Source organism: Eublepharis macularius, chromosome 12 (genome assembly GCF_028583425.1).
Source record: "Eublepharis macularius isolate TG4126 chromosome 12, MPM_Emac_v1.0, whole genome shotgun sequence".
NCBI classification, from domain to species: domain Eukaryota; kingdom Metazoa; phylum Chordata; class Lepidosauria; order Squamata; family Eublepharidae; genus Eublepharis; species Eublepharis macularius.
Genome location: NC_072801.1, coordinates 9,313,215 through 9,341,079, shown reverse-complemented (window position 1 = coordinate 9,341,079; position 27,865 = coordinate 9,313,215). Strand labels below are relative to the sequence as shown.

Here is a 27,865-nt window from a genome sequence, read left to right as displayed (position 1 = left end):
TGTAGGAGAGGAGAATGACACATGACTGCTTTGGGTCTCCATTGAGGAGAAAGGCGGGATATAAACGAAGTAGAATAATTTAATAGCAGAAACTGCAGAAAAGGCAGCACTGCTGTGCAGAAGAAGTTACCCTTGGCAGATCGCACTCCCTTTGCTGGGGTCATCCAGAGAGCTATTAGGGCTGAGGGCTTGTGCTTTGGCTTCCCACCTCCAGCCCCAGACCCTGCCCTCTGTGCTACCCTACCTGTTAACTTTCTCCTCTCCCTCTAGGTGGTGGTGGTCTGGAACACGGCCCAGGCAAGCCGTGGCGGGGAAGTGGAGCTGCTGGCCAAGGCGCATACGGATGTGGACATCCAGACCTTAAAGATTGCCTTTTTTGATGACACCAGGTAAAGAATGCACAGATTAAACTGTTCTTTCATCTCCAAGAACAGGTGTCATTAACAAACTCTAATTTATCCTTGGATTGGTGCCCTCCCTCCTCCCCTTGCAGAGGTGAGGGACTCCCTGGTTTGAAAGAAACCACCTTCCTTTTGAAAGCCAGATCAGGGCAGTTTAATAAATTGCCTGTAACCTGCAGGTTCTATACCAAGGTGGCTTAGAGCTAAACCCCGTGAGACGAATTACACAAGGATGCTCAAGTGAAGAGAGATGCGATGATAGCTGGGAAGCATAATTTGAATTTCCCCTCTCTCTCCAGAGCCGGCTAGATTGCTCCTCAGAGGGTTTGTTAACTTCATTTCTCTACAGGGCAGGGAAAGATCACTCTTCAGAGGATTTGTTAATTTCCTCTTTTCCTCCCTTAAGGCTCTGTCAATTATTAACAAACCCTCTGAGGAGCCATCTTGCCTGCTCTGTAGAAAGGTGAAATTAACAAACCCTCTGAGGAGCGATCTTTGCCTGCTCTGGAGAGAGAGAGAGAGAGAGAGAGGTGACATTCAAACTACGCTTCCTGGCTAACATTGCATCTCCCTTCACTTGAGTGTCCTCTTGTGGTTTAGCTCTTAGAAGACCAATTTGTAAGCAAGAAAACAAGATGCAGTTTGTTAAAAGCATCTGATTCACTGTTGTTGTTGTTATTATTATGTCTCAGTCAACTGAAGGCTCCCATATTTGAAGGGGGCTGCAATCTCCCCTTCCACACATGAAAAGGAGAAGCATGTGGGGGCCTGAGGCTGAACTGGGATTGTTTGCATCATGAACAAATTGGAGTTTGTTCATGACATCTGAATGCAGACAGAGAGAGAGAAACTGGCAGCCAGCTGGTAACTGTGTGACTCAGAACCAACAAGTTGTAGAAGGCAAATATGTACACCTTGCAAAGATTTTTGAGGCCCAAGAAGACTCTGTTAGCACCAGACTGCTCCCTTTTTCTGTCTGAGATGAATTTTTTTCTGCTCTTGTAAAGATGCATTCCTTTCAGTCCTCAAAATGAGCTCTTTCTGATTCCTCACCCTTTTCTCGTGGCAGAATGGTGTCGTGTGGCAGAGAGAACGTGAGGCTGTGGCGAGTCCGGAGTGGAGCATTACGATCCTGCCCAGTGAACTTAGGCGAGTACCGTTCTCTGGAGTTCACAGACCTGGACTTCGAGGCTGGCCATTCCACTGAGCGCGAGCTGGAGGATCGGACTCTGTAAGAAGCCGCTTTCTTTTTTACAAGTAGTTGATGCGTTCTTTAGAGAAGTGTTGGTGGAGCTGGGTGGAGATTTTGTAATCTCTTCCAAAGTAACATGGGTCAGTGGAGGTGCACAGAACTATGTAGGCCACCCTGAGCCCCTGGGAGAGGCAGTGGGATAAAAATGTAACAATGAACCTCCTTACGGAACTTGATTGTCAGAAAGAGACTGTGGCTGTATCAGACAGGAGAAGATCTGAGATCACTCAAGCCTGCACAATAAAGAGAGGTGCCCTTAGCTCACTGCCCCACCAATTACCTACCCATGTCTCCTGCTTCGTTTGCAGCCCTGGAAATCTTGTAATGACTTCTGGCCATTGCTCATGCCTGCCCTTGTTCCTTTCTCAGGTTCGTCTGCAGTAGGAGTGGACATGTTTTGGAAATTGATTATAAGAATGTGACTGTCAGAAATGCCCGGCGCCTCCTGCCATCTGAAGTGCAGCACTCTCACCGACGGGAGAAACAGACCTTTAACTCAGGTGTGGCAGGTGGGGGTGGGAGGCAAAAGTGTGTTTATTCCATAGTTGCTCACGGAACTCGAGTGGTTTCCAGATGCGTAGCTTGTAGCTAGGAGATGGATGTGGCCGCTATGCAGGAACCAAAGAGGCTTTTCAAGCAAAACCTCCCATTTTAGATAGCCGCATTTCCCTAGCTCTCAAATAACCACCACTTATTGGTGGTGGAGGTAGCCTGTTACCGTTAAGAGAGGTGGGCAGATCTGACTTGCAGGGCGGGATCCTCCAGGGAGTTCTGCACAAGCCTCGTTGAAATGAATGAGGCACCCTCGTGCTTACTAAAATCTTTGCATACCCCCCATCTGTTTAAAAAAAAAATCCCCGTGATGGCTAGAAATACGCACAATTTTAAGACAAATCTCTTTAAAACCCAGCAAGAAGTGAAAGATGAACAGTCTGAACGCACACGCAATGATGTTATGAAGTAGTCCTTACGTCAGTCAACACAATACTCAAAGCACTCCAGAGGTTCTTGAACAGAGCCACTCTGGCACCTGAATGCTAACAGACAAAGACAGAAAACCTCTGAATGCCAATGCTAGGAAGGCTTTGGTATTTGCCGTTTGTTGGCCCTCCAGGGCAACTCCAGGGCCCTCCAGGGCAACTAGTTTGCTGCTGCGTGAAACAGAATGCTGGACTTGATGATCCATTGGTCTGAGCCAGCAGGCTCTTTTTCTATTCTTATGAATGAGACAGGCTTTCTTCAGGAGAGCATTCTGTAGTTTGGGTACCGCTTCAGAAAAGACCTCTGCTGCCCATTCTTACTTTGCATTGCATCTCGGGTCCTTGTTCTTTCAGGTCCTGGAATAGCACTAAATGGTATCTGTCTCTCGTCAAGTTTCTGTGCCACGGCCTCAGAAGACGGCTACCTGCGCTTGTGGCCGCTGGACTTCTCTGAAGTCTTCCTGGAAGCCGGTATGAAGGTCTTAAGGTTCAGTCTGTTAGGACTGCATGTGTGTGTTTTCTTTTTACTTCCTGCACTCAACTCTGATGGTATGATGGTATATATTTCTGGTCCGTTGGGGACCTAAGCCTGAAAAATTTCTGACCTAAGCCTGAAAAATAACCTACCCTGAACTGTGAGAATTTGTACTGCTTTAGTCTCAAAACATTGCATTAAACTCTATCACATTGAAGAAGGAAGGGACTTTTAAATGTTAAAGTTAAAATTAGAGTAGAACAAGTATCATCTTTTGATTACTTCAAATGGAAAATTGGTATGTATTCCTATTATGTAGATACTTTTTGCTTTTTCTTTTAGTTTTTTTATCCACTCTTTTTTTCTTAATTTCTTTGCTTTTTTTCTTTTCTCCTTCTTCCATTCTCTGTTTTTTTTCTTTTCTCTCTTTTTTTTGACTGTATGTTTTATAATTATGTTGGAAATTTTAATAAAAGTTTCTTTTTTAAAAAAACCTATCACGGTGGTGTGCATCTTTGTCTCCAGAGCACCACAATCCAGTGACCTCTGTTAGCATCGATCCTGATAATTTGAAGGTTTTGTGCACAACTGCCGCTGGGAATGTGGGCTTCCTGGACATCCAGTCTCGGGACTACAGCACCGTCATGCGCTCCCACACGGATTCTGTTTTGGCTTTTTCTGTGGAGGGACTGCAGAAGCAACTAGTGACCGTGTCTCAGGATAACACCATTCGCATCTGGAACCTTGAGTCTATGCAGCAGGTGATGCAGTTTTTAATATGAGGAGAGTACCAGAGGTTTGAATTAAGCTTTTTAGAAAGGGTGGGTGTTCTTTTTAAAGTCCCGTTGCTCTTCTGCTGCAGACCAACACAGCTGCTCACCTGAAACGATTGCTTTTGAGACCACCAAACATCCATTCTATGAGGGGTGGTGATGTGATTGTTACCTGGGAGGAGGAGACCGATGCAAATGCGGGTTGCCCTCCCCTCCCAAACAGATCAATTTATTTAGCTTCTGTTTATTTAGAAACTTCTGCCCTCAGTTACGCAGGTGTTCTGTATAGGGCCCCAAGGTATAATCAGCTAATGCAATAAAGCATTGACAAGTTAATGGGTAAGAGCCATTTTTAGTCAGTGATGCTGAAAGAGGTAAGGACAAACTTGAGGCTGTGCTGATTTTGTTGCGTTTCTGTAATACCGAACAAAGGTAAATTTGTGGCATCTTAAAGACTAACATGTTTCTGTGCTGGCATTAACTTTTATGGGCTCTGACCAGTAAAAATTAGTCAGTCATCGAGGTATCAAGACTCCTGCTTTTTCTTGCTGTAGCCACACTCCCAGGGCTACAGGAAATATTAAACAGGGCCTTTTCTCCCTAACAATGAGGAGTCATCTTTTCCTTACGAAAGTGTGAGTTATCTCCCTCTGAAAATGCCAAGAAGATATCCCTATGAGATTTGGGGTAATGTGCCAGCAGAAGTTGAATGGGTAAGAAAATTGGTTCACTGGATAAAAGTAGATGATCTAAAAATATCTAATAGTGCAACAGCATTAATATCGACATCTTGTTTATGCTGATTCATCCTTGCTTCTCACGTGATATTTTAATCCCATTAAATCAGTTTCCACCAAGTACTAGGAAATGTGGTTTAAACCCTACCAAGCATGTTGATATACCAGGCTAGCATGGGGTCTGCCTGAGACATGTTTTGCTGCGTGCTTCGACCAGTCTTTGCGATCATGTCTGATCGGGGTGTGCGCTTATCCCCTGCAGCTGTATGAATTCACTGCCTCTGATGAAGTGCCCTGTGCTGTGGCTTTCCATCCCTCGCAGCCGATCTTTGCTTGTGGTTTTGAGACGGGTGTGGTGAGGACCATCAGCTTGGCTGCCTCAAAGCTTCTTGAAGAACACAAGTACGTCAATGTCTTGAAGGTTTTTGTGGCCTGAGTGTTATGTTGTGCAGCAGTGCGAGTTTGTTAATGATGACTGGAAACAGAATCTCATCCAGAGTGGCGGGTGAAGGGAACGTGGCTGTATAAGCCATTGATAAATAATATATTGTGTCGACTTCCTTGTTTTCTGAGTCTGGGTTTAAAAAGTCCTGCACCTTCTGCTGGTTTTCAGCAAGGTGGTCTAATCTATGTCTGCCTTCCCCAAGTCAACTGTGATAAGGTAATTTATTTGGAGAAGGGGCTGGGGAGCAAAGGGATAGAGTGTGGTGTGAAGTGCTGTGTTTACAATAAATTAGCAGTGGGCTTACATTGGAGTAACTCTGCATAAGATTGCACTGGGCCCTAATTATCAAAGGAGCCCAGTCTATCTACCTCCGCCACAGGAGGCTGGAGTTCACAATGATCCAATTGGACCCTTAAACATGCTAAGCACATACTTGACAGCTGAGAGGTAAGCATGGCCCCCGAGAGACTGAAAGAGGAATACCTCTCCCTTGGATGTAGTTTAAAGGTCCCTGATCAAGACCCTTCCTAGGTGTCTTGGAATGCTTTCCTACAGCACTTTTGAGACAAGTAGCCGTTCTGTCTGCTCTGTAGTGTTCTGGTACATCTTAACTTGTGAGCTGACAAATTGTTATTCAAAGTTCGGTTTGCCTTGTCTCAGATTCTGTAACATATTTACATTTTTACCACATCCTTTCTCGTAAAAGGGGCATGCCTGGGTCTTCTGTCCTCCATTTGACCCTTACAACTACATTGTGAAGTACGTTAGGTTGAGAGGTTCACCCAATAAACACTGTGGCTGGGTGGGGATTTGAACCTGAACGTCCCTGGTTCTGATCGGATGCTAGCCACCACACCACAACTAGCATGTTAGGGAGAAGGCTAGATTCGGCCTCCTTGTTCATCACCTCATCAGCTGTTTGTAGGATCGAGGTCACAAGAACCTGAGCAGTCCATTTAGATTTCGTCCATTTAGATTCCAACCTGAATTTTAGTTTCCCTGCCTTATCTTTGCATGCCCTTTCGTTTCCTTCGTTTTTTTGCTTCCTACAGGCAGCACCGTGGTCTCATCACTGGCCTGACCTTTTCCCCAAATGGCAGTTTCATGTACAGCTCCTGCAGTCATGGGACCCTGGCTCTTTACAACTGCACCATGCAGAAGAGTCATATTCTTAGAGTTCTAGGTAAGGTTTCCTGCGCCTGAGATGATCCTGTAACGTCTGTTGGGTGGAAGGTGGTTGGACTAGCTAGAGAACTGCAGCAAATAGAGGCCTAGAGGTGTGCAGGTATTCTATCCAAGGTAATGAAATGCTAGAACTTGTATTCTTGTATTCCCTTTAAGGCGCACTCTTCATTGAGCCACAGTTTTCTGTTATCTCTCTCCCACTGCCCCAATGCCTATTAACTGAGTCAGATGGGCGATGGATCCTTATGTTTTTATGGGACCCCCATAATACTGGCTTTAGCAGAGGCAGATGCCATGTTTGTAAGAATCGCTGTGAACCAACCTGGCTTAGCAACCCTCAACACTGTGGCTCTCAGTGCTCCTGCAAGGTGCTCAGTTATCCTCATGCTAGAAAAGTTTTATGTGGGTCTCCTCCTGTGAAAGACGAGAGCAGCGCCACCATGCCTGCATCTCTTTTTCTCATACAAGAGGATGTTTGTGTGAACTCCTGCCCTACATTGTGACTTCAGACCTCGCTCGTCTGGGATTCTGACTTCCCGTTTTTTCGTTTCTCTCTCCAATGACTGGCCTGCCATTCAGCCAACGTGGTGTCGCAAGATGCCGACCATGGTCCTGATGCATTGTCTGTCAGTGCCAACGGGCACCTCTTGGCTTTTGTAGGACCTTCAAAATACGTTGTGACACTCATGGATGCTTATTCCCTGGATGAGGTACCTGCCTTTCACTCACTGCCTCTCATCTCACTGCCAGTGTGAGACAGCCAGTATGTACAGTGGTTAGAGTATCGGACTAGGCTCTCAGAGGAACAGGTTCAAATCCCCACTCCGCCACGGAAGCTTGCTGGGTGGCCTTGGGCCAGCCACACACACAGTCAGCCTAACACACCACACAGGGTTGGTGTGAGCATAAAACGGAGGAGCGGAGAACAACTTTGGGTCCTCCTGAGAGAGAAAGGTGGCTCAGTAAACAAAGTGAGTAAATGTTGCAGGACTCCTTGGGGAGGTAGGAAAGGAGCTTATTGGGGAAATTGTCAAAGCTTTGAGCCCTCATGCTTACAGAGGAGAAAGTGGAAACATGTTGGCAATCTCTTTTTAAAAGCTTTGAAACTGAAGAGGACCTGGAATAGGGTTTTCTTCAATGGGGAAACTTATTTTATTTATGTTATTTGTCATCTGCCTTTCTCCCTCAAGATGGATTACACAATGGAAGTCAGTGCAGTGAACAGCAATGAGATAGGACTCGGATTGCAGAAGTCTGAAATGAGCAGTAATTTGAACAAAGCATAAGTATTAAGCTTGACATGTTAAAGAAGCAGTAAAAGGTATTACATAAGTAGAAACTTAGTACCTTGAGAAGAAGATAAGGTATCCAGCAACAGATAGCACATGCTATACAGTAGTAGCGGCCTAGTTCTTACCAGAAGTGGGAATCTTGGGTCTGGGCTGTACCACTTGAGACAGTAGGGGTGTGTGTGTCTGTGTGCACGCTCATGTGCACGCGGGGAGTCCCATGACCAATATCAAAAGTAATGGGGATCTTTCGGTTTTCACCTGAGGGTTAGATGATGCTCACCTTCCACATGTAACTATTGCTTTCAGCACTCAAAGTCCTCTACACACATTATCTGGTAGCCTTGCACCAGCCATGGAAGGTAAGGGAATATCGTCTCTCCACATCTCATGTGGTAGGCTGAGCAAGAGACACAGACTTGACTAGGGCCACCTTGTGCGTTTGTGGCAGAGGTGGGATATGAACTGGGGGCCTGCTGCATCACAGCTTGTTCTCATAGCCATTATGCAGTAGTGGCTTCCATGCTCTCAACTGCATGTAAACCCTTTAAGATTATCCGTTTATTGGATGTTCCTTGTTCCTTATCATTTCTCAATGCTAGAAGCTTAATATCTTTCTTCAACCCCGTCCCCCTCCCCCCACTCTCTGCTTGATAGTTACTAAGAATAGATGTCAGCATTCTGGATTTGGAGAGCACTGCTCTTGACATGGCCGTGAAGCTCCAGTTTGCCCCTTCTTCTCCTGGCCACCTTTTAGTGACCACTTCCTCCCACAAGCTGCTTGTGCTGGATGCCAAGTCCGGACGCTTGATCAGAGCGGTAAGGCGCGTGCGGCGGTGCTACTCTGCATTAAAGGGGAGGGCCTTTCATGCAGCTTGGAAGGGTTTTTTCCTCCTCCTGCTTGGGTTCCATGGTAATAAAAACCCCTAATGGCCACAAGGTTCTAACATTTATGAAATGATTGCCAGCTGTCACTTTTAGTTGTACCCTTCTTGGAAATTTTTGTGGTAGTTTTGAAGCTATCTTCCATCTTCCTACTTGGGTGTATTTATGACCTTGGCTAGCAAAAAATTTTCTGGGAAGCTGCCCTTGGAGGAGCAAGCCAGTGGCAAGGCAGCAAGTTCTGTTTCCACAAATGTCATTTTTGATCATAGTTTGCAAGTTGGCAGTTGTGGGGATGGGAAGGGGGCAGATTCCCCCCCCCCCATTATTGACCCTTATTTTATGATACCAGAATAAAGTCCCCAGATCTTTGGTGTTTTAAACCATGGCGAGGACAAAAGATTAGACCAGAACGGCCTTTTTAAGTCCAGCGTTCTGTTTCCCACAGAGGCTAAACAGATGTGCCTGGAAAGTCCCCAAGTGGAGCATGAAGGCAGGTGCTGTCCCACGCCATTGCTTCTGGCTCCCTCCAGTAACAAAAAGAGACTGGCTCTGAACATGAAGGCTCCATTTAGTCACTTTGGCTAACAGGCATGGGCGGTCCTTTGGTGAAAAAAGATGGGTCTGACTTTGGCCATGGGCTCTTTTTGATGGCAGGTCTCCCAGGTGCACAAACATTCTTGTTCTTCATTGGCCCTGAGCCTGGACTCCTGCTATCTCCTGACCGCTGGTGACAGAGTGATCAAAGTGTGGGATTACGGGATGAGATTTGATGTCAACTTTCAGGTACTGCACCCAAGAGGAAGAAACTGTGCTGTATTCTTGATTCCCCCCCATGCCAATGTTAGGGCCAGTTGATCATTTCAACATAATCAATAAGAAGGCCTTGTCTTAGATTGTACCACTGAAGGCTGGACAGAGTACCCCTCTGCGTGTCACTTCCCATGCATGGATGCTCCTACATGTATAACAAACTGGGAGGAACCAGGAGGTGTAACTTTGTCTTTGGGTTCAGACTGGCGGGGTAGTGTCAGTCCTAGGGTGTCGGTCCCTGGCAGTAAGATCCCCAAGTCCCTCACAGCAAGCAGGCAGGTGCACTGGTTGAAGAAACTTTATTCAGAGATCCATACAGTTCAGGTGTTCACTCATAGGTAGAAGTAACTAGTCAAACAATAGGACTGCTGATATAGAGAGAGACGTTCTCCAGCCCCCTTTGCATTTAGGCGCAAAAGCCTAAAAGTTACATGGGAACAAAAAGCAGTTTAGTCTGAGATAAGGTACGCAGTGGAATCTTCTCTCCTGTGAAACAGATACATTTCAGTACCCAGCTCTCAGCCAAGGCCACACAAAAATGAAAGTGCATATTTCTTAGAGATAAGGAGAAGCTTGCTAGCTCCTTTGGCAATTAATATTAGTAGTTTGGACACCCTCAGGAGTCTTTTCATAAAATGCATAAGATACAGATTTAACATAAAATGCAGTGTAAGATGCAGAATACAGCAATGGCAGAGATGGCCTCATTCTCAGTATAAACTGCAGAACACGGTGAGGGCACATAACATAACCATGGCACGGATGCTGGCATACATGACAGGTAGTCTAGCTGGTCTTCTGCCTTCCTTCCAGACCTAGAGAGCCTTTAACTAAACTAAATATAGAGAGCTATATTTAATTGCAATTAACCTGAACTATCTAGGTTCTCCCTTTTAGGATTTCCTTCCGTCATGAGCAGCTTCCTCCTGAGAGGGGGGAATCTGCCGCCGACAGGGAGAGACCAGCTTCTGCTCTGTCCTCCCTCCCTCTCAGGTGTTTATTGGCCATTCTGAGCTGGTGCGGCAGGTGGGCTTCACCCCTGATCGAAGACAAGTCATCAGTGTAGGCGATGCCATCTTCCTCTGGGACTTCCAAGGTGTGTTTGCTGAGGAGCCCTCCGAGGATGAGTAAGAGCCCAAGATTTCTTCATTCAGATCCTTTTGTTTGCATCGGGAATGGTGTCTCCTTTCTCCTGACAGTTGTGTGTGTGTTCACCTCCCCATTATTTTAACTCTGGGCTCTGTTACCCTTCCAGAATCCATTTCTCTCTTGTTGAAGCCTCGGGTTCTCCAGAAGTTGGTAAGTTTGCCACTGTAGTTTAGATGCTTGGCTAGATGTCACGTTCCTTCCACAATTTCCACATAAGGCACAGAACAGCTATTAATTCCAGGTCAAATAATGACAGGGTGCTTAAAGGGAGATTTTCCTTCCTCCCCATGTGCTATTATGAAGCAACTAATCACAAGCTGGACTCAAATTGTTGGCAGCAGCAGAGCCAAAAGAGGACGGGGGATTGGTCTCTCCTCTCTGGAATCTAGGCTGATTTCCCTGTGCCAAGATCAGTCGCCTCTGATTGCTTCTCTGAGTGGAAAGAGATACCCCCGTACCGAGCAACGTTCGTGTAGGCACTGGACATGCCGGCCACCTGCACTGTTGGGCCCTGTAGTGTACAAGACGTTTAGAACACATCCAGTGCGAATGTGTGAGAAAATGGCCAACAGCGTGTGTGGAAAAAGACAATGAAGCGGGGTGTAATAATTTTTCAGAACTATCCTAAGCAAGTCAGAGCAGTTGAAACCAGTGTGTGTCTGTGTCAAGAGTGTGATCCAGACTGTCTTTTGTCATGCCGCGGAGCACAGAAGCTAGTACTGAAGAAGTGCAGGATTTGACCCCTGAAGCCAACGATACTCCTCGCGAGCTGGTTCCTCTGCCGACAGCAATCTCCCCACCATGTTTGGATCTCAGTTCTATCCAACAAATGGTACATCAGAGTGAGTAAAGTGTAGCTCCGTAAACTCTTGCAAGCTCCCCGTCTCCACCCCCCCCCCCAATACCTCCATTGCCTCCCAGTCCAGATACAGTCAGCAATGGCACCCTTCCTGGTTGTCTACGGCATGGAGAAACAAAGGCTCCCAGCGTTCTCCTGCTTTGCCCTTTTTCTAACTGCCACGGCTGAGTTCAGATAACAGAAAGGGCATCTCCCATTGAAACGGGAGAACTGTGGATCATTTAAAAAAATGGATAAATAGAATTGCTTGTATTTTACGGATCTCATGGGCCACTTTGGGGACTCCAGTCAACTCCAGTAAATGGATACTGCTGACACTGGTGCTGTTCCACAAAGCCAATCAATATTTCTAGCCAGTGGCTGCCACCCCTTCTCTCCCTCTCCCTTTTCAGGTACTTTTTCAGAATCTGAAGAGGAGGAGGATGCATGTTTGAAAAAGAATATCACAGCTGTCAATGGGACCAAGACCACCTCTCTTCTTCCTGTGGAGGAAGCCATGCAGAGTGAGGAGCCCACAGCTGCCACACCTGTTGTCATTCAGCCTGGTTCAAGGCCCTGTAGTCATGCAGGAGATGGTAGGTCAACAACTTCTGGGGCTTCTCTTTCTTGAGGCAGACAATGGAGCGGATGTGGTTTCTTGGGGAAGGCCCTGTCTGTGCGCAATTGTGCTGAGTAAACGCAGCTAGGAAAGCTGAGCTGTTAGGACCCGATCCAAACCTGCTTCTTTTGACTGTTTCCCTCAAAGTGTTGGTGCTTTCACAAGATCTTGCAAAAACAGCTCTTTAGCAGGGGGAGCGTGCCATCTGAGACATCTTTACCGTTTTAAAGCAAAGAAGCCTTTGGTGTGTGAAGGATCCTGCCCTGCCTGTTGTAGAGTAGACCAGATTTCCTCCTGAAACTTCCCAGTTCTGTGGCACTTTGTGTTCCTTTATGGCAACAGGGACAGTTCATGGACAGTCCATGGTGTGTGCATGCGCGTGCGCTGTACATAAATATGTCTGACATGTCTGGGTTTTTTGTGTCAGAATGTAAGAAGGAAACGAAGAGACTCGAGCCCCAAAACCACACCCGCCCAGACTGCTACCGACATTTCGCCCCTCGTTTCAAAACGTCTGTGCCCTCCTCCCAGGTAAGAGTTAACCTGGCACTCTGTGAAGGATCGTGGGAGGGCAGAAGCCAAGCTGATACAAGATACAAGAGGTGGTGCTTCTAGCTTTGCACTGGGGCACCACCAAGGAACAGATCACAGGGCGGGGCTGTTTAACCAAGGGGAGAGAACCAGGCTTCATTTTTAAAATAAAGTTCCATAAGACAGTTTTGCCAGATACTGTTATATCTCTGAACGAAAGAGAACAAGCGAAAAGAGTTATGGTAACAGGAAGTTAACCAAAGGACTATACTGTAACATCCTAACTAATGCAATTCAAGCCAATATCCAAGTATAATTACAACAATCATACAGACCCAACTTGTAAACAGACTCATTATTCAATTTCATCGAGAAATCTTACTAATTCATAAGCATATACAGTAATAAGCAACCATCTTGGTCTCATAAATACTTAGTAATAAATACACTTGCAAATTCCAGGTAAAAGTCAATGAACACATACAAATTGCATATGCTGCGGGAAAAATGCAATAAAGTGACATCAGTACTATTAGTCTCTTGTTTATAAAGGGAGAAAGAGAAGTTCCCACAGCTTTGTCTCTTTTTTTTCTGTGCACACCCTTCCCAGCCCGACTGTAATTTCGCTAGCCTCAGAGAGTAGAGGGTTTGGTGAAATGCTTTGCGGGGAAGAGAAGGGATAAACATATCCCCAAAGTCAGAGCTTTCAAGAGCACCTTCTTCCCATCCTTGCTCCGAGCCACGTTGGAAATTTCTTCATGATTCCTACTTTAAACATTTTTGGTTGGTCTTTTTCAGGTGCTCTCCCTTCCTCTAGCTGATGCTGAAGGGCTGAAACTAAAAGCTGTCATTGGCTATAATGGGAATGGCCGGGGAAATATGGTCTGGAATCCAGATACAGGTATCATCTGTATTGAGGAAATAAATGACATAAATAAAATGCAGCTGCATGTTTTTGTAACCCTCCCATTCCTCAATGGTACTGGATGATAATTTGCTCTTAAATGCTTTCTGTGAAAGTCAGCCCCTCTGGAAACTGCAGACCATATTCTGGATGTGGGTGTAAGGCTGTGGCTGTAAGCGCACTTACCCAGAAGGAAGCTCCATTCAAATGGGTTCATCTTCAGTTCGTGGCTGTGTGTTGTGCTTACCCTGTGGCAAGTAGGCAGGCTTTAGTTTGCGCAGAATTCTGAAGGTTCAGCAGCCCAAGAGGGAAGGCGGGCTTCCTCTGTTCTGTCAGCTGATTTTCCCTACCTGTTAGGAGGGGGCAAACCAGGGGATTTTAGCTGTGTGAGATAAGGGGAAAGAAAAGTATGACTTCCGCAAGCCCCTGTTGAGAAGGAAGTACGTAAACGGGCCATTTTAGACACTGAATATTACCTCCTCTTGTTTTTCTGTATGAGGTCTCTTTGCCTACAGCTGTGGTTGTGTGGTCATTGTCGAAGACCTTCACTCAGGATCACAGCAGCACTGGCTCGGACATCCTGAAGAGATTTCAACATTAGCTGTCAGCCATGATGCCCAGGTTCCAACACCTCTTTCTCTTCTTCATTGGTGGAGGACAGGATCCCGGCTAGGTTACCTCGTGGTTTTGGTGTATCATGTTATATTTTATAGTGTGGTATATGTTAAGACGAGGATCCCGGAGGTCGGAGTTCACATTCCCCACTCTGCCATAGCAGATGCTGGATGACTTTGCTGACTGGCTCCTTACAGGCCAACAGCATGTATTTATAGATGAGCTTTTGTGAGTCACACTCATTTCTTCAGATGTAAGAGAGCTCTGGAGGGAACCACTCCCACCAGCCCCTCTCCAGTATTCCAAGTCTTGGAGCCTTTAACAAAGCGAAAGGCCTGCATCTCCAGACTTTCCCCTGGCATTTCCTTTTGTCTTCTGGCCCCAGTGGCAACGTTTGCGATTATGAATGAGCTGCCTCCTGATTTCTGGGTGAGCCCTGAGCAGTGACAGTGAACTCTTCCTCCAGGTTGTCGCTTCCGCCTCTGGCTGCGGCCACAGAGACTCACGCTGCCAAATTCGCATCTGGAACGTGAAAGCTAGGACCTGCCAGAAAGTGCTTTTCCATCACGAGACCCAAGTACAGGCTATGGCGTACTCTCGGGACGACCGGCTTCTCGTCACCCTCGGTGGGTTTGACTGGAAGCGATAAGCGGGCTGCCAAAAGTCGAACCCTCTTGGGTTTTTTCTCCTGTGGAAGAACAAAACTCCTTGAGGCTGGAATAAAACAAGCTCATGGATCACATTGACAGAAATACTGGCCCTGTGCATGACTGATGATTTAGTTTGCACCAAGTTGCCACAGCCGCACTGGGACCTGACCTTGGCTTGGGGGCTTCAGAGGCTCCTTCTCCCTCTGTGAACCTCCTGCCCCCTGTGCCCCGTGCTGTTTAGGCTTGACAGATCAGGCCCTGCTGCCTTCTGGGATTTGGAGGGTCAGCATTGACTGCAATTGGCCTAGCGCTAGGACCAATGTTTTCATTGTTTTTTTTTGTTGTTGTCTGCATATGTATTTGAGCTCTATTTTTCATTGTTTTAATTAGGTTTTTTTTTACTGGCTTTAATGCTTTAAAAATGTGACTTTATTGTGTGTTTTTTAATTAGCCTCCTTGGGGGCCCTCATAAGGGTAGAAAGGGGGGATATCTATTTTGAAAAATAAAATATAGAGATTGCAATTGGTCCAGCGCTGGGGACCCACCCACCCCGGTACAGAGCGTACTGGCACACTCTCTTCATAGGCAGCATGATTTATTTTTACTTGATTGGTGGGGAGGGGTTGCTTTCCATTTTGTTTTAGCAGTGCCTTGATTTTATGATTTCATGCCTTTTATTAAAACCGCTTTGAGGTGGTTGGTGGAAAGTGGGTTGTAAGTCTTCAGAATCCTTCTGGATGCTTTTAAGAAGTTGTTCCCAATTGTTGTTGGCCAGGAGACTATGTTGATCGGGTCATTGCCCTCTGGAACACTCACACATATGAGCTGATGTCGTCCACCCGTTTCTCTGACCCTGTCCACGAAGTGGCCTTTAGCCCACTCCAGGTGGGGCACCTGGCCTGTGTGGGGAGAGGAACTGTGACTTTCTGGCTTACAGAGCTGCAGGGAACAGACATCAGTCTGAAGGTACATCTTTGATGCCTTATGCAGTAGAGTTGAAACCCTGGGTTTCCAGTCTCAGCGGAAGAAATGGGGATTGATGCCGCATGTGGCGGAAGTGCCCGCTAATAGACCTTTCCTCCTGGTATCAGGTTCACAGGGTCCCTGCCCCTGATGCGATCGGGCCGGTGGAGCTGACGTCACTCTGTTACGGCGCCAGCTGTCTTTTGTACACTGGGACCAGCACTGGGCAGATCTGTGCCTGGGACACAGAGACCAGTCGCTGCTTCATGACTTGGGAGGCTGATGGAGGGGAGATTGGTGAGTGCTCATGGCCCTTCTGGGCTTGTGTGCTAAAGAGGAGACACACCCAAGTCTCACACCCAGGTCTTGAGTCCAGCTTTGTAGGTTCACAGATGCTAGGAGTTTGAATCTTTGTGATTTTCTGACCCGGAGACATGCCATCAATGTTCAGTGGTGTATAGTTGGGCTTTCAGTACCTGTTCAAATGGACCAGGTGGCATGTCTCTTGTGGCTGCTGCTCCAGCAGCCGGTAAGGCAAGCAACTGTTTGGTTTTTCAGAGTTTGGAGAACCATGGGGGCAGAGAGAGATCTTCAGCTCACAGCCCTGGTATCCTGCTTCTGGAGACCTCTGAATAGCCAAGGGCTGCCTTCAGTACAAAACCTTACTCCCCCCCCCCCCATCTCCACATTGCTCCAATATCTACAGTGAGGAAGACTAGGGGTTAATGAGAAGAAATCCTTTGCTGTCATCTAGGCATCCTGCAGTGTCATGGAGACAGGCTGGTCAGCGGCAGCAACACCAAGCGAATCCGTCTGTGGTCAGTTGTGGCAGTTCATGAGTTGCGAGTCCGAGGCTCCAGTGCCAGGTAGTATATTGTGCAATGTGGGTTTATGCAACAGTTTCTGCAGATATCCAAAGCCTATGCACATGGTGTAGGCGACAAAGATATACAGCATCTTGAGTTTTTAGAAGAGGACAGAAGAAAAGGTTAATGTAATTGGCAAACCTTCCCCTTTGCCTTCAGAAATGAAACCACCTGAAACCACCTATGCTCAACAACAAAAGTAAAAGTAATGGCCCATTTAAATTACGAGGTGTCTTTTTCTCTAGTCAAGGAAAAGTTGAAGATATCATACATTGCATGGTCCCAGAGTTAGTTTTGGAAAATATTCTTGATAGTTGCTCCTGACAGAGAGAAATAAACAAGATTTGGGTTTTATTCTGCCCGTTGAATAAGTGTATCGCCTACTGCGTATCTTCATTTGCTTTGGTAGCTTGTAAGTTCATCTGATGTTTCCAGTTCATGGGGCCTTGTAGCGTAGCCAGTGCCTGTGGATCATATATAAACATATTTTAATCTGCACAATGCATTTTGTTTCGTAATATTTGGCCCTTGTCTATTTTGCATGATGCTGGGCATATAGCAAGATGTGACCACCTTTTGGCTTTAAACCAATGAACCTGACTGAATGAAACACCTTTCTCAGTGACAAATTCCCTTTCTATTCACGGTTAACCTGTTTGTCTCCATGACTGTCCACCAAATTTACAGAGGCGTGGCACGCGAGCCAGCACACAGTCTTGATGGTTCTTCCAGTCATTCCAGCTGGGGAGGGGAGCCCTGCGCCAGTCAGTCCCATTAGTTCTGCAGTCAGCTGACCTCCTCCTGTGTCTGCGGACTGCACATATTGGGGAAATGCTGAAAGAGAGCATCGGACCTCTTAAGTGAGAGGCATGTGGCTGTGCTCATAGGCATTTTGCAGCCAAGGCAAAGATTAACGCATTCTTTCCTTTCTGGGCTGTAGCTCTAGCTCAGTGCTCTTGGAGCAGGAGATGACCTTGGATGGTACCGTTGTCAGTGCCACTTTTGATGATTGTATGGACATGGGAATTGTGGGCACCACTGCAGGGACGTTGTGGTACATCAACTGGATGGAGAACACCAGCATCCGACTGATCAGCGGGCACAAGAATAAGGTGTGGGACGCGCAAGAGTTTCTTGGTGGTAGAAGTTAAAGGCAGGTGGACCAGTTTCTAGGGCAGCGGCCTGCTTTATTCCCCAGCAGGAGCAACTGAACATGTGACTGGAAGTGGCATGGCAAAAAGAGAAGGAGCTTGAATCTCTGAACTTGCCTGTGCTTAAAAAAAGGCATTCTCACTTCTCCAGAGTTGCCTTGCTCCCTTCTCCTATTAGCAAAGCAGCAGGGGCTGGTGTATGTGTGTGGGTCCCTGCTGCTAGTGCATGCACGCTAGCAACAGGTCCTTCTAAAACCAGTCTTGACCCAGTAGGTGGACCTCCACAGCCCACCTGAGGGTCCCGACCCTTGGTTTGAAGCTCTCTGCTCTTGTTTCCCCATCAGCCCTCCCTCTTTGTCTCTGCAGGTGAGCGAGGTGGCCTTCAGCCCTGACGAGTCACACTGCGCTACGTGTGGGGAGGACGGCAGCGTGAGGGTCTGGTCGCTGGCCAGCATGGAGCTGGTGGTGCAATTTCAAGTGCTCAACCAGGTAAGCACTGAGCAGTGCTCAGCTTCTTCTGTATCTGAGAGATGATTTTCCTGGAATTTGCTAGAGCCGAGAGATTTTTTGTTAGGCAGTCTCCTGGCCAAAGCCATGTGGCACGGGGGAGCAGATCTTGGCCCAGCGGTGTGTCCAGGGAGACAGGGAAGGTGGTGGCCTTGTGGTCGAGGTGATGGGATGGTTGAGAAGGGGGAAAGGAAGTGGGTGTGGTTCTGGCATAGCTGTTGAAAATGTAGAGGAGTCTCTTTACAACTCTGCAGTAAGTCGAGGGAAGTCAATGGAAAAGCAAAGAGCAGGAGGAATTTACTGACCCCTCCATGTGAAGGCCACAGCGAGTCGCTGGTAAATCAGCTGCTAGCCCACTGAACCTCCATCTCTCTTCGGCTAGAAGTGGTGGCCTGGCCTGATTGAAGAGTTGCATGGCACGGGGAATGCCTTGACATGCACACAAAACATGCTCTGTTCTCACATGACATCCCTTTCTTACTATCCCCACCAACTACCACAGTGCATTAGTCCATACTTTTCCATCGAGGCACTTGGATGTCACAATACAGCCTGGGGCATTTGTCTATTCTTGCACACTCCCTTCTCAGAGCTGAAGAGGTCAAGAAAGAGGAAAAACTAGAAAGCTAAAAGAACAAAGTTTAAATGATTTTTTGATGGACTGGAAAAAATTTAAAGATTATTTGGAAAAGAATTAGGATGTAAAGGACCAACTGTGGTCCATGGACAACTTTTGACGAGCATTATGTAATTTGTTGAATTTTATATTGACTGTAACTTTACCTTAGAAGAGTATGAGAAATAATAGAACTAGAGGGAATACTATGTGAACTAAAGGGTATAAGTGCTGTTGGAGGTCAGAAGGGAGGGGAGGGGAAAGGTGGGTTGGGATGAAATATGTATTTTGTAGGAGAAAGAGATATTGAAGTGATTATGTTTTTCAACCTATCCAATAAAAATGTTTTTTAAAAAAAGAGGAAAAATTGGCAATAGTGCCCTCCGCCCCCACTTCCAGATGTTGTTCCTTGGTCTTACCGACATGTTTCTTGTCCCATCCCTCCCAGAGTTGCTTGTGCCTGGCCTGGAGCCCAGTGCCTGGCTCCCTCAGTGGACCCAAAGGCCAGCATGTTGTGGCAGGGTACAGTGATGGCACGCTCCGGGTGTTTAGCATTTCCCGGACAGAGATGGAACTGAAGATGCACCCCCACTCTGCCGCTGTGACAGCCCTCAGCTACTCTGCAGATGGTAAGAGCCTGAAGTCTTCATTGTTCATGTTGAGTTGTGCCTTGAGAAGCAGAGCTCAGCTGTAATTGTTTCGCTTGGGAGGTGTGAGGTCAGTTTGAACCGAGATCCTCTTTCCTTCTGCCGTACCTCCTCCCCAAAATCAAAAGACCTTTACCACCCCAGAATACAAACCCACACTTGTTTTTCATATGCCACTTCCAGAAATCCACTTGCCAGGAGGAAGCATCCCTGGCCCTTTGGCCACAAGACTACTCAGCAGCACACACCTGCCCAGCTGAAGTTGAGATAAGGTTTAAAAAGCCAGGAATCTTCTCCCACTCTTTCTTAGCATCTCCAAACCTACAACACAAACAAGTGTTTCCCATGTCTTGTCTGAGCACTCTGGCCAGCACAGACCCCCAGGGTTACACTGGACATTTGCCTGCTTTACTTGGAAAGTTTTCAGGGAGGGGGGAAGCATTACTTGAATTCACTGTAAGAATAGTCGATTCCCGTCCACTCCCACTGCCGCTGGTCCTGCTATTAGTTCCCTTCTCTGCTGCGGCTGTTTTGCTTCCATCACCCAGACGTGGAAGGAAAGGAGGAGCCACAGCATAATTCCCTGAATAAACCCGGTCATTCAAGAAAATAATCATTTGCTTCATACTCAGTCAGCAATTCAGATGCATTAAAAGGGTTAACCAGATAATCCGTCTCCCTGCATTTCTAAATCCCTGCACGTCTCTCTGTCCCCACCCACAGCTCCCCAGCCACAAAGATTTTATCAGTTATAAACTTATTAAAAGAAGCAGGTGGCCAGGAGAATGGAACTCTCCTCCCTTGGCATCTATCCCGACTGTCTGGACTGGTTTCCCAGGTTTAACTTTGCCCGTTTGCTCAGTAATCAGGGAAGTGACAGTACAGGGGTCAGAGGGGGAATGGATGGTGTTATGCGATCTGAAAGGGAACAGAGAAATTCTTGCCTTCACTTAGGGCTGGCACCAACATAGCCTGAGGTTGGCATCTGCCAAGGCCCAAAACTTAGAATCATAGAATAGAATCACAGAGCTGGAAGGGACCTCCAGGGTCATCTAGTCCGACCCTCTGCACAATTCAGGAAATTCACAACTATCTCCTCTCCCCATACCCCCAGTGACCCCTGCTGCATGCCCAGAAGATGGCAAAACACCTCCAGGATCCCTAGTCAAACTGGCCTGGGGAAATTTGCTACCTGGTTGTGATTGGCCTTACCCTGGGCATGTAAGAAGGGGCCACAAGAACTAAGCCCTGATGTAACCCTTCCTGCCCCTCCCTCTCAGGATCTGCCCAGGTTCACAGAATCAACATTGCTGTCCGATGGCCATCTAGCCTCTGCTGAAAAACCTCCAAAGAAAGAGAGCCCACCACCTCCAGAGGAAGCCTGTTACACTGAGGGACCGCTCTGTCAGGAAGTTCTTCCTAATGTTTAGCTGAAAGCTCTTTTGATTTAATTTCAAGCTGTAGGTTCTAGTCCGACCTTCTGGGGCAGCAGAAAACAACTCCGCACCATCCTCTATATGACAGCCCTTCAAGTTCTTGAAGATAGTTATATCACCTCTCAGTTGTCTCCAGGCTAAACATTCCAAGCTCCTTCAACCTTTCTGCATAGGACTTGGTCTCCAGACCCCTCACCATCTTCATTGCCCTCCTCTGGACACGTTCCAGCTTGTCTATATCCTTCTTAAGTTGTGGTGCCCAAAACAACACAATACTCTAGGTGAGGTCTAACCAGAGCAGAGCAGATACCATCACTTCTCGTGATCTGGACACTATGCTTCTGTCGATACCGCCCAAAATTGCATTTGCCTTTTTAGCTACCATATCGCACTGCTGACTCATGTTCAGGGTATGGTCTACTAAGACCCCGAGATCTTTTTCACACATACTACTGCCAGGACAAGTCTCCCTCATCCTATCATGCATTTGTTTTTTCCTCCCTAAATGCAGAACTTTGAATTTATCTCTGTTGAAATTCATTTTATTTGTTTTAGCCCAGTTTTCCAGCCTGTCAAGATCATCCTGTATCCTTACTCTGTCTTTGACCATAGTTGCCACCCCTCCCAACTTATTATCATCTGCAAATTTAATAAGCATTCCCTCTGTTCCTTCATCCAAATCATTTATAAAAATGTTGAACAGAACAGATCCCAGGACTGATCCCTGAGGAACTCCACTTGTCACTCTTCTCCAAGAGGATGAGGAACCATTAATAAGCACTCTTTGGGTGCAATCTGTCAACCAGTTACAGATCCACCTAATGGTAGTAGGATCCAAACCACATTTTACCAACTTGTCGACAAGGATATTATGTGGAACCTTTTCAAAAACCTTACTGAAATAGAGATAAACTATGTCTACAGCATTCCCCTGATCCAGCAAGGTAGTAATTTTCTCAAAAAAAGAGGTTAGTGTGGCATGACTTGTTCTTGAGAAACCCATGCTGGCTCTTTGTAATCACAGCCATCCTTTCTAAATGCTCAAGGATTGACTGTTTGATTTGTTCTAAGACTTTTCTAGGTATAGATGTGAAGCTGAAGGGTCGGTAGTTACCTGGATCCTCCTTTTTCCCGTTCTTGAAGATGGGGACAACATTTGCCGCCTCCAGTCTTCTGGCATTTCTCCTGATCTCCAAGAATTCTCAAAAATAATGGACAGAGGCTCATCTGCGAGTTCTTTTAGTACCCTTGGGTGCAATTCATCTTGCCCTGAGGACTTAGTTCCATTTAAAGAAACTAGGTGTTTACGTACTACCTCTGTGCTGATCCTAGGCTGTAACTCCCTTCCCCCATCATGTGTTCGGTTATTGCCATGTTGAGCATCATTTCCCTCGCAGGAGAAGACTGAGGAAAAGTAGGAATTGAGCAGTTCTGCCCTCTCTTCATCACCTGTTGCGATTTCACTTCCCTCTTCCTGCAATGGGCCCATCATGGCCTTGCTCTTTTTCTTACTTTGAACATAAGCAAAGAACCCTTTTTTGCTGTTTTCAATATTTTGCTTTTAAGAAACTCCCACTCCTCTTGAACTCCTTTCTCAAGTATTTCTGACCACGGGATTCTGCCCAGCATAGCTTTCATTTTGTTAAAATTTGCTTTCCTGAAGTTCAACCTGTATGTCTGACAATGCTCTTCATTTGATACTGTATTCTGAGGCTTGGTTTCCAATGTTTTGGAGTGTGGTTCATCACAAAGATGATAATCTAGAGGAATAATCTTTACATACATTTATACAAAAATCATATTTGCTTTTAAAATGAACTCACCCTGCACATAGCAAACCTACAACTTCTAAGCCTGCTTGTGAATTGTGTTAGAGCTGTTTAGCCTCTCCTCTCCTTTCATGAGTAACACCAAAAATCAGCTGTTTAGCCTCTCCTGGGTCAGTAGCACCAGAAATCTGCATATCTTTACTCCTATTGTCATGGTCAAATCCATTACACCTGTTGCTTAAAGCCACAGGAGCCTTTAAATGAAAGGTGTATAATCTGCCTTATTAAGACCATAAAGAGTATAAGTTTTATACTGTTTATATATGAGTATAAAACATACACCTTATGCAAAGATTATTCTTTTAGATTATGTTATTTGCTACACAGCAACTGGTGAAACACAACTCTGAGGAAGGCTTTCAAATACATGGTAAAAGCAGATGTGCATAGGTCATGCTTTCATCAACAGAAGGATTGAAGATTGAAGACTGATATTGTGAAGAGAATATTTTCTATATATTGTGTATTAGTTTGGTTTGTGGTTATATGCCTGCCTGTACATTTTGTATCAGACAGTTAAGCGCTGTTACAAGTAAACTTTGTATTGTGTTTAATTTAGTCCATAGTCCATGGTGTTATTTGGTATTTCTCATGTTCACACCGTGGCCCAGTTGTACCCTGTTGATCTAGATGATGATGATCATAATAATAACAATAACAACAACAACATTCGATTTATATACCACCCTTCAGAACAACTTAATGCCCACTCAGAGTGGTTTACAAAGTATGCCATTATTATCCCCACAACAATAATCACCCTGTGAGGTGGGTGGGGCTGAGAGAGCTCCAGAGAGCAGTGACTAGCCCAAGGTCACCCAGCCGGCTTCAAGTGGAGGAGTGGGGAATCAAACCCGGCTCTCCAGATTAGAGTCCCGCGGGTTTAACCACTACACCAAACTGGCTGCAGGGGGCTGTACTGAGATGAGATTCTGGACCACTGAAGTCAAAATGGCTTTAATTTTTTATGCTGCTGCTTCAGAAACTTGCCTGAGGCAACTTATAAAATAATAAAAAGTAAAAACAAAGCATTAAAAAGCATTAAATAAAATCCAGCATTTTTTAAAAATCCAACTCAGCATATGCCATAAACACTGGTTACTGGCAGCTTGAAAGAGCTGTTTTCAGGCTAAAATAGTATTAAAAATAGTATTCTTTGGCATAGTAAAATCTAGAGCTAACCAAGGAAACGTGTCTTGAAACTATAGTTGCCTGAGAGCAAGCTGTTGTGGCAAAATGGCCTCTGCGTGACCTAATTGTGTCTGAAAGCAATTTTGAATGATGAAAAGGAGTCTTCTTATGAGGTACTTCAGTCAATGGGCTTTCAGCCAAGGGCAGTATATTAAGGGTGTCCTGCCAACATAGTTCCTTTTGTGACCTCGTTGGCATTCCTGAAGATTCCTTGGTGAGCTGGGCTGCCTGTCTTCAGTGAGGCTCTTCACTGTATCTTCTGTCTCTAGGAGAAATCATCTTGTCTGGTGACAAGGATGGGCTGGTGGCCGTCAGCAGCCCACGAACAGGAATGACTGTCCGAGTTCTGAGTGAGCATCGCTCATCCCCCATCAACGTTCTCGACGGCACGAAGAAGCAGGTGAAGCGGCACCCTGCCTGGCATGAGGGCTCATGTGGCAGCTTTTCCCCATCGGTCCACGGCTGGGTAAAGGCATACAGTGTTGATTGGTGGCCCACAGCCAGGGAATAAAATTTAATCGACCGCTTCCTTTGGAACATGGGAGGACGCTTTTGTCTGGAGCGCTGGGGGCATTCTGGTTTGGTGTTTCTCTCCAGGATGCTGAACTTGGGGTTGAAGGCAGCGATCTCTGGTTGGCCGTGAGTGCTGACCGACGTGTGAGCATCTGGGTCTCAGACTGGATGAAGGACAAATGTGAACTCCTGGATTGGCTGAGTTTTCCAGCTCCGGCAGGTCCCGAGGTGAGACTCTCTCTCGGGCTTCCAATCTGCCCTTTGCAATCAGAACTGTCAGTGACACTTTTTGGCTGGGGAACAAGGAGGGGGTGTCATTTCATGATTTATTTGCTGTCCAATCTCCAAAAGGGTAAGCAGAGCAGGCTCAGCATCCTCTTTGTTTTCTTGGCCTTTATTAGCAGGACATGGGAGAAGATGCAGCAATCTTGTAGTCTGGGACTATCTCTTGAACTGTGTCAAGTTCAGCAGATAATCCGGTTTTAAGGGTTTAAAATTGTTTCCTGTCGTTTTTGGCAATTCAAACCCATAATATTTTATAATATTTTAAGCTAACTTCTACTGATAACTAAATATATTGAGGTCTAGCACCAGCTTTGCTATTGTTGCTCCGCTGAATATCTGATACGCCGGTCCCACCCGACACAGCCGGGGAGGAGGTGTGGATCAGCCGGGGAAGTGAAGAACCAGAGTGGAGAACTAGACGAGAGAGAGATAAAAGAAATTGACATGCAGGGACGAGAGAGAGAGAGAGAAGCGAAATTGACCTGCAGGAAAGGACCTACAGCACCGAGTGAGCGGCGGGCGTTGAATTGTGTTGTACTGCAGAGGGAGCAGCTGTTTCGATCCATGGGATAAGTGGAGACCCGGAGGAAGTGGCGAGAGCAGGGTTGTGGCTACAGCGTGAGGGCCCGCCTGGATTGGCCGCACATTGTGTCTGAGCTACCAGTGGAGTTACCTCGCTGCCTGTCGCATTGTCGAGCTGAGATGAGCTGTGTCGGGCTGACTCTAGCCTCCCTGCTGTGTGGATCCACCATCTTGCCACCCCACCATTTTTCAGCTGAGCTGAGCTGAGCCTGGCTGCCCAGTGTTGAGTTGTCCCAGTAGCCTGCTGCTGCTGAGCTGCTGCCGGGGGGGGGGGGGGGCTGCCCGTCATCTCACTGCTACGTTATCTCACTGAATCCAGTGTTTCGCTGAACCCAGCTTTGTAGAAATTGGTGCTGGCTGAGCCCCGCTGCTTGCCGCCTCATTGTGAACTGCTCCCAGGGGCTGCCTTGCTGCTATGTGACCTGCTGAGCCCAGTGTCCGTTGTACTCAGCGTGCTTGGAGCCTTGTTGAATTGTGGGATGATGGTGTGTGGCTAGAGCCTCACCCAATGCCCTGTGGAATTAAGCTTCAATGTAAACCCCTGCTGGGTAGGACATTGAACTGCCTAGCTGGCGGTGAGGTCTGCTCTGGCCGCCTGTCTGCTTGGCCATTTTAACATCGGGAAACTTTGAAGCTAGCTGGTTAGAAGTGGGGGAGGGGTGCTGGGGTGCTGAGAAACTGGAAGAGGGTCCCTGGGAGACGGCTGGAACCAACTACTGGCTGAATGCACATATGTGGGAGGAGAGTGGAGAGGGCACGTTGCAAAGGCCGTGGAAACTGAAGCCCAGGGGGGCTTCGCCCAGGGGGGCGATGTTGTCTTTGCCCACCAACCAGTAGGGTTGTGCTTTCAGGGTGGAAAGGAATGGAAGCTGAACCGGATTGGATCAGATGCTATATTTTTGCATTTATTCCACCTGATTGTGTTTGTAATTATTTTGTGTGTAATTGGGGGGTGGGGGCAATGATGGTTGAATTGTGGGTAGCTGCTCTGATCTGGTGTTGTCATTGTTGTATGTTAATTTGTGGGGTGGGGATTGCGGAGGGCGGTGGATATGAGGGGGGAGACCAGGGTGGGGCTGGGGATCCCAGTACTCCAGGGTCAAGGGAGGTATGGTGGTGGGATGCAGGGCTGGAAGGGAAGGCCACGGAAACGTGATAGGGCTTGGTGTCCTTCCAGCCTGCGTCCCATCCCAAGGCATGCTGGTACTGGGGCTAGGAGATATAGCCTCCCTCTGGCACTGGTGTTGTGCAATGCCAGGTCCATCAACAATAAGACGAAAACGTTGCAGGATTTTATTGCAGCGGAGGGAGTGGACCTGGCGTGCATGATTGAGACCTGGGTGAGAGAAGGTGGAACGGTCGCCTTGAAAGAACTGCCCGCCTCCCCCCAGGTTTCTTGGACCTTCACCAGTCTTGGCCGGATGGTCGGGGGCGGGGGGGGGGGGGGCGGGAATGGCAATACTCTTTCGAGAGTCTCTCTTTCAGGACACTCTCCGCTCCTAAGATCACTGGCATTGATTGTGTTGGTCTAGCGTGGGATGCTGAGGAAAGTTTGGCTATCTACTGTCAGACTGTGGCTAGATAATGTCCTCCCTACAGGTTCTCCTCTACAAGCAAACAAGAGTCCATTGTTTGAATAAGGAAACTTTACTGTAGAAATGATTCATTATAGTCCACTGTCCTGAATAGGAGACTCAGGATGGCACAAGAGCATTGTTACCAATGAAGAGCAAAGCATGAGGTACCAAGTAACAGTTCCCAGCTGAACCAGCCTCCCCCCACAGTTCTCAAAACAACATCTTTCAGTCTTGGGAAGCTGGACTCCTTCAAGGCCAATCTTGGGTGGAACGTTGTTAGACAAAACAATCTCTTTCGGTGAGAAGTCTGCTTGGGAACTTGTGCACCTGTGGGGAAAGCACTTAAACACTAGAAGCATTATAAAATGGAGACAGTGCAGCTCATATAAACACTGAACCTGACATTCTGCCCCCCTTAAAATAAATCTCCCCCAGGTTTATATGGATAGCGAGTATGAAAAGCTTTGGTTAGTCTAGGAGCATGAACATGTACAGAATTCACCCACTCATCGAACCCAGAGTCAAAGTCCTTCCATCTGATGAGGTAAAACAACTGATTGCGTTTGATTTTAGAGTCCAGAATTTGTTGTACCTCATAGTGTATTTGATCATCTATCAACGTTGGAATGGGTGGAGCTTTGACATGCCATTTATCATCTGTTGGAGCCTTCTTCTTTTTTTTTTTTGAAAAATTTTTATTGGGTTAGAATCCATTATTTCCACATTTACATTCAATTTTCCCCAATTTTTTCATCTCTAACCCCCTCCCTTTCCCCCCCCTTTTTGTTGACTTCCAACAGCTTTCCAACCCTTTGTCCCCTTTCCCTTACTTTTATTAGCTTCCTCTATCTAAAACAAATATATATTCTCCATTATTCTAAGCAGTACATCCTTAACTATTTTTAACATTATATGCCCAAACTGTAAGCCTTTGTTTCCATCTTGGATAAACAATTTATCCCAATTTTTCAATTTCAGGTATTTCTATATATCATAAACCATATAGATCATACGTTCGTTTATATCAAACAATTTGACTTATTCTCTATATATATTACTCATTCTATCTTTTTATAATAGTTCTATATATCTCTCCTCACGTAGTCAATCAATTTGACCCATCTATATCTTCAGACATTCAGTTTGGTACAAAACTTGTCAGA

At 46.5% G+C, this 27,865-nt stretch overlaps 1 protein-coding gene across 2 annotated transcripts in view; it reads left to right on the top strand.

Moving 5' to 3' along the window:
* Nucleotides 1-27,865, top strand: part of WDR90 (WD repeat domain 90) — an 83,055-nt gene that overhangs the window by 16,236 nt on the left and 38,954 nt on the right. The window contains exons 15-40 of one of the 2 annotated variants that reach the window (XM_054993447.1): nt 271-389; nt 1,471-1,632; nt 2,023-2,153; nt 2,988-3,104; nt 3,634-3,869; nt 4,881-5,020; nt 6,116-6,246; nt 6,828-6,958; nt 8,195-8,356; nt 9,077-9,205; nt 10,226-10,359; nt 10,488-10,531; nt 11,092-11,223; nt 11,633-11,815; nt 12,266-12,369; nt 13,168-13,270; nt 13,773-13,894; nt 14,355-14,514; nt 15,315-15,505; nt 15,631-15,799; nt 16,257-16,368; nt 17,309-17,480; nt 17,886-18,008; nt 19,091-19,271; nt 24,015-24,145; nt 24,343-24,486. In XM_054993447.1, the coding sequence (XP_054849422.1) occupies nt 271-389; nt 1,471-1,632; nt 2,023-2,153; nt 2,988-3,104; nt 3,634-3,869; nt 4,881-5,020; nt 6,116-6,246; nt 6,828-6,958; nt 8,195-8,356; nt 9,077-9,205; nt 10,226-10,359; nt 10,488-10,531; nt 11,092-11,223; nt 11,633-11,815; nt 12,266-12,369; nt 13,168-13,270; nt 13,773-13,894; nt 14,355-14,514; nt 15,315-15,505; nt 15,631-15,799; nt 16,257-16,368; nt 17,309-17,480; nt 17,886-18,008; nt 19,091-19,271; nt 24,015-24,145; nt 24,343-24,486 (3,663 nt within the window). Of the gene's footprint in view, nt 1-270; nt 390-1,470; nt 1,633-2,022; nt 2,154-2,987; nt 3,105-3,633; nt 3,870-4,880; nt 5,021-6,115; nt 6,247-6,827; nt 6,959-8,194; nt 8,357-9,076; nt 9,206-10,225; nt 10,360-10,487; nt 10,532-11,091; nt 11,224-11,632; nt 11,816-12,265; nt 12,370-13,167; nt 13,271-13,772; nt 13,895-14,354; nt 14,515-15,314; nt 15,506-15,630; nt 15,800-16,256; nt 16,369-17,308; nt 17,481-17,885; nt 18,009-19,090; nt 19,272-24,014; nt 24,212-24,342; nt 24,487-27,865 lie in introns of both variants that reach the window. The other variant, XM_054993446.1, reaches the window with a different exon arrangement.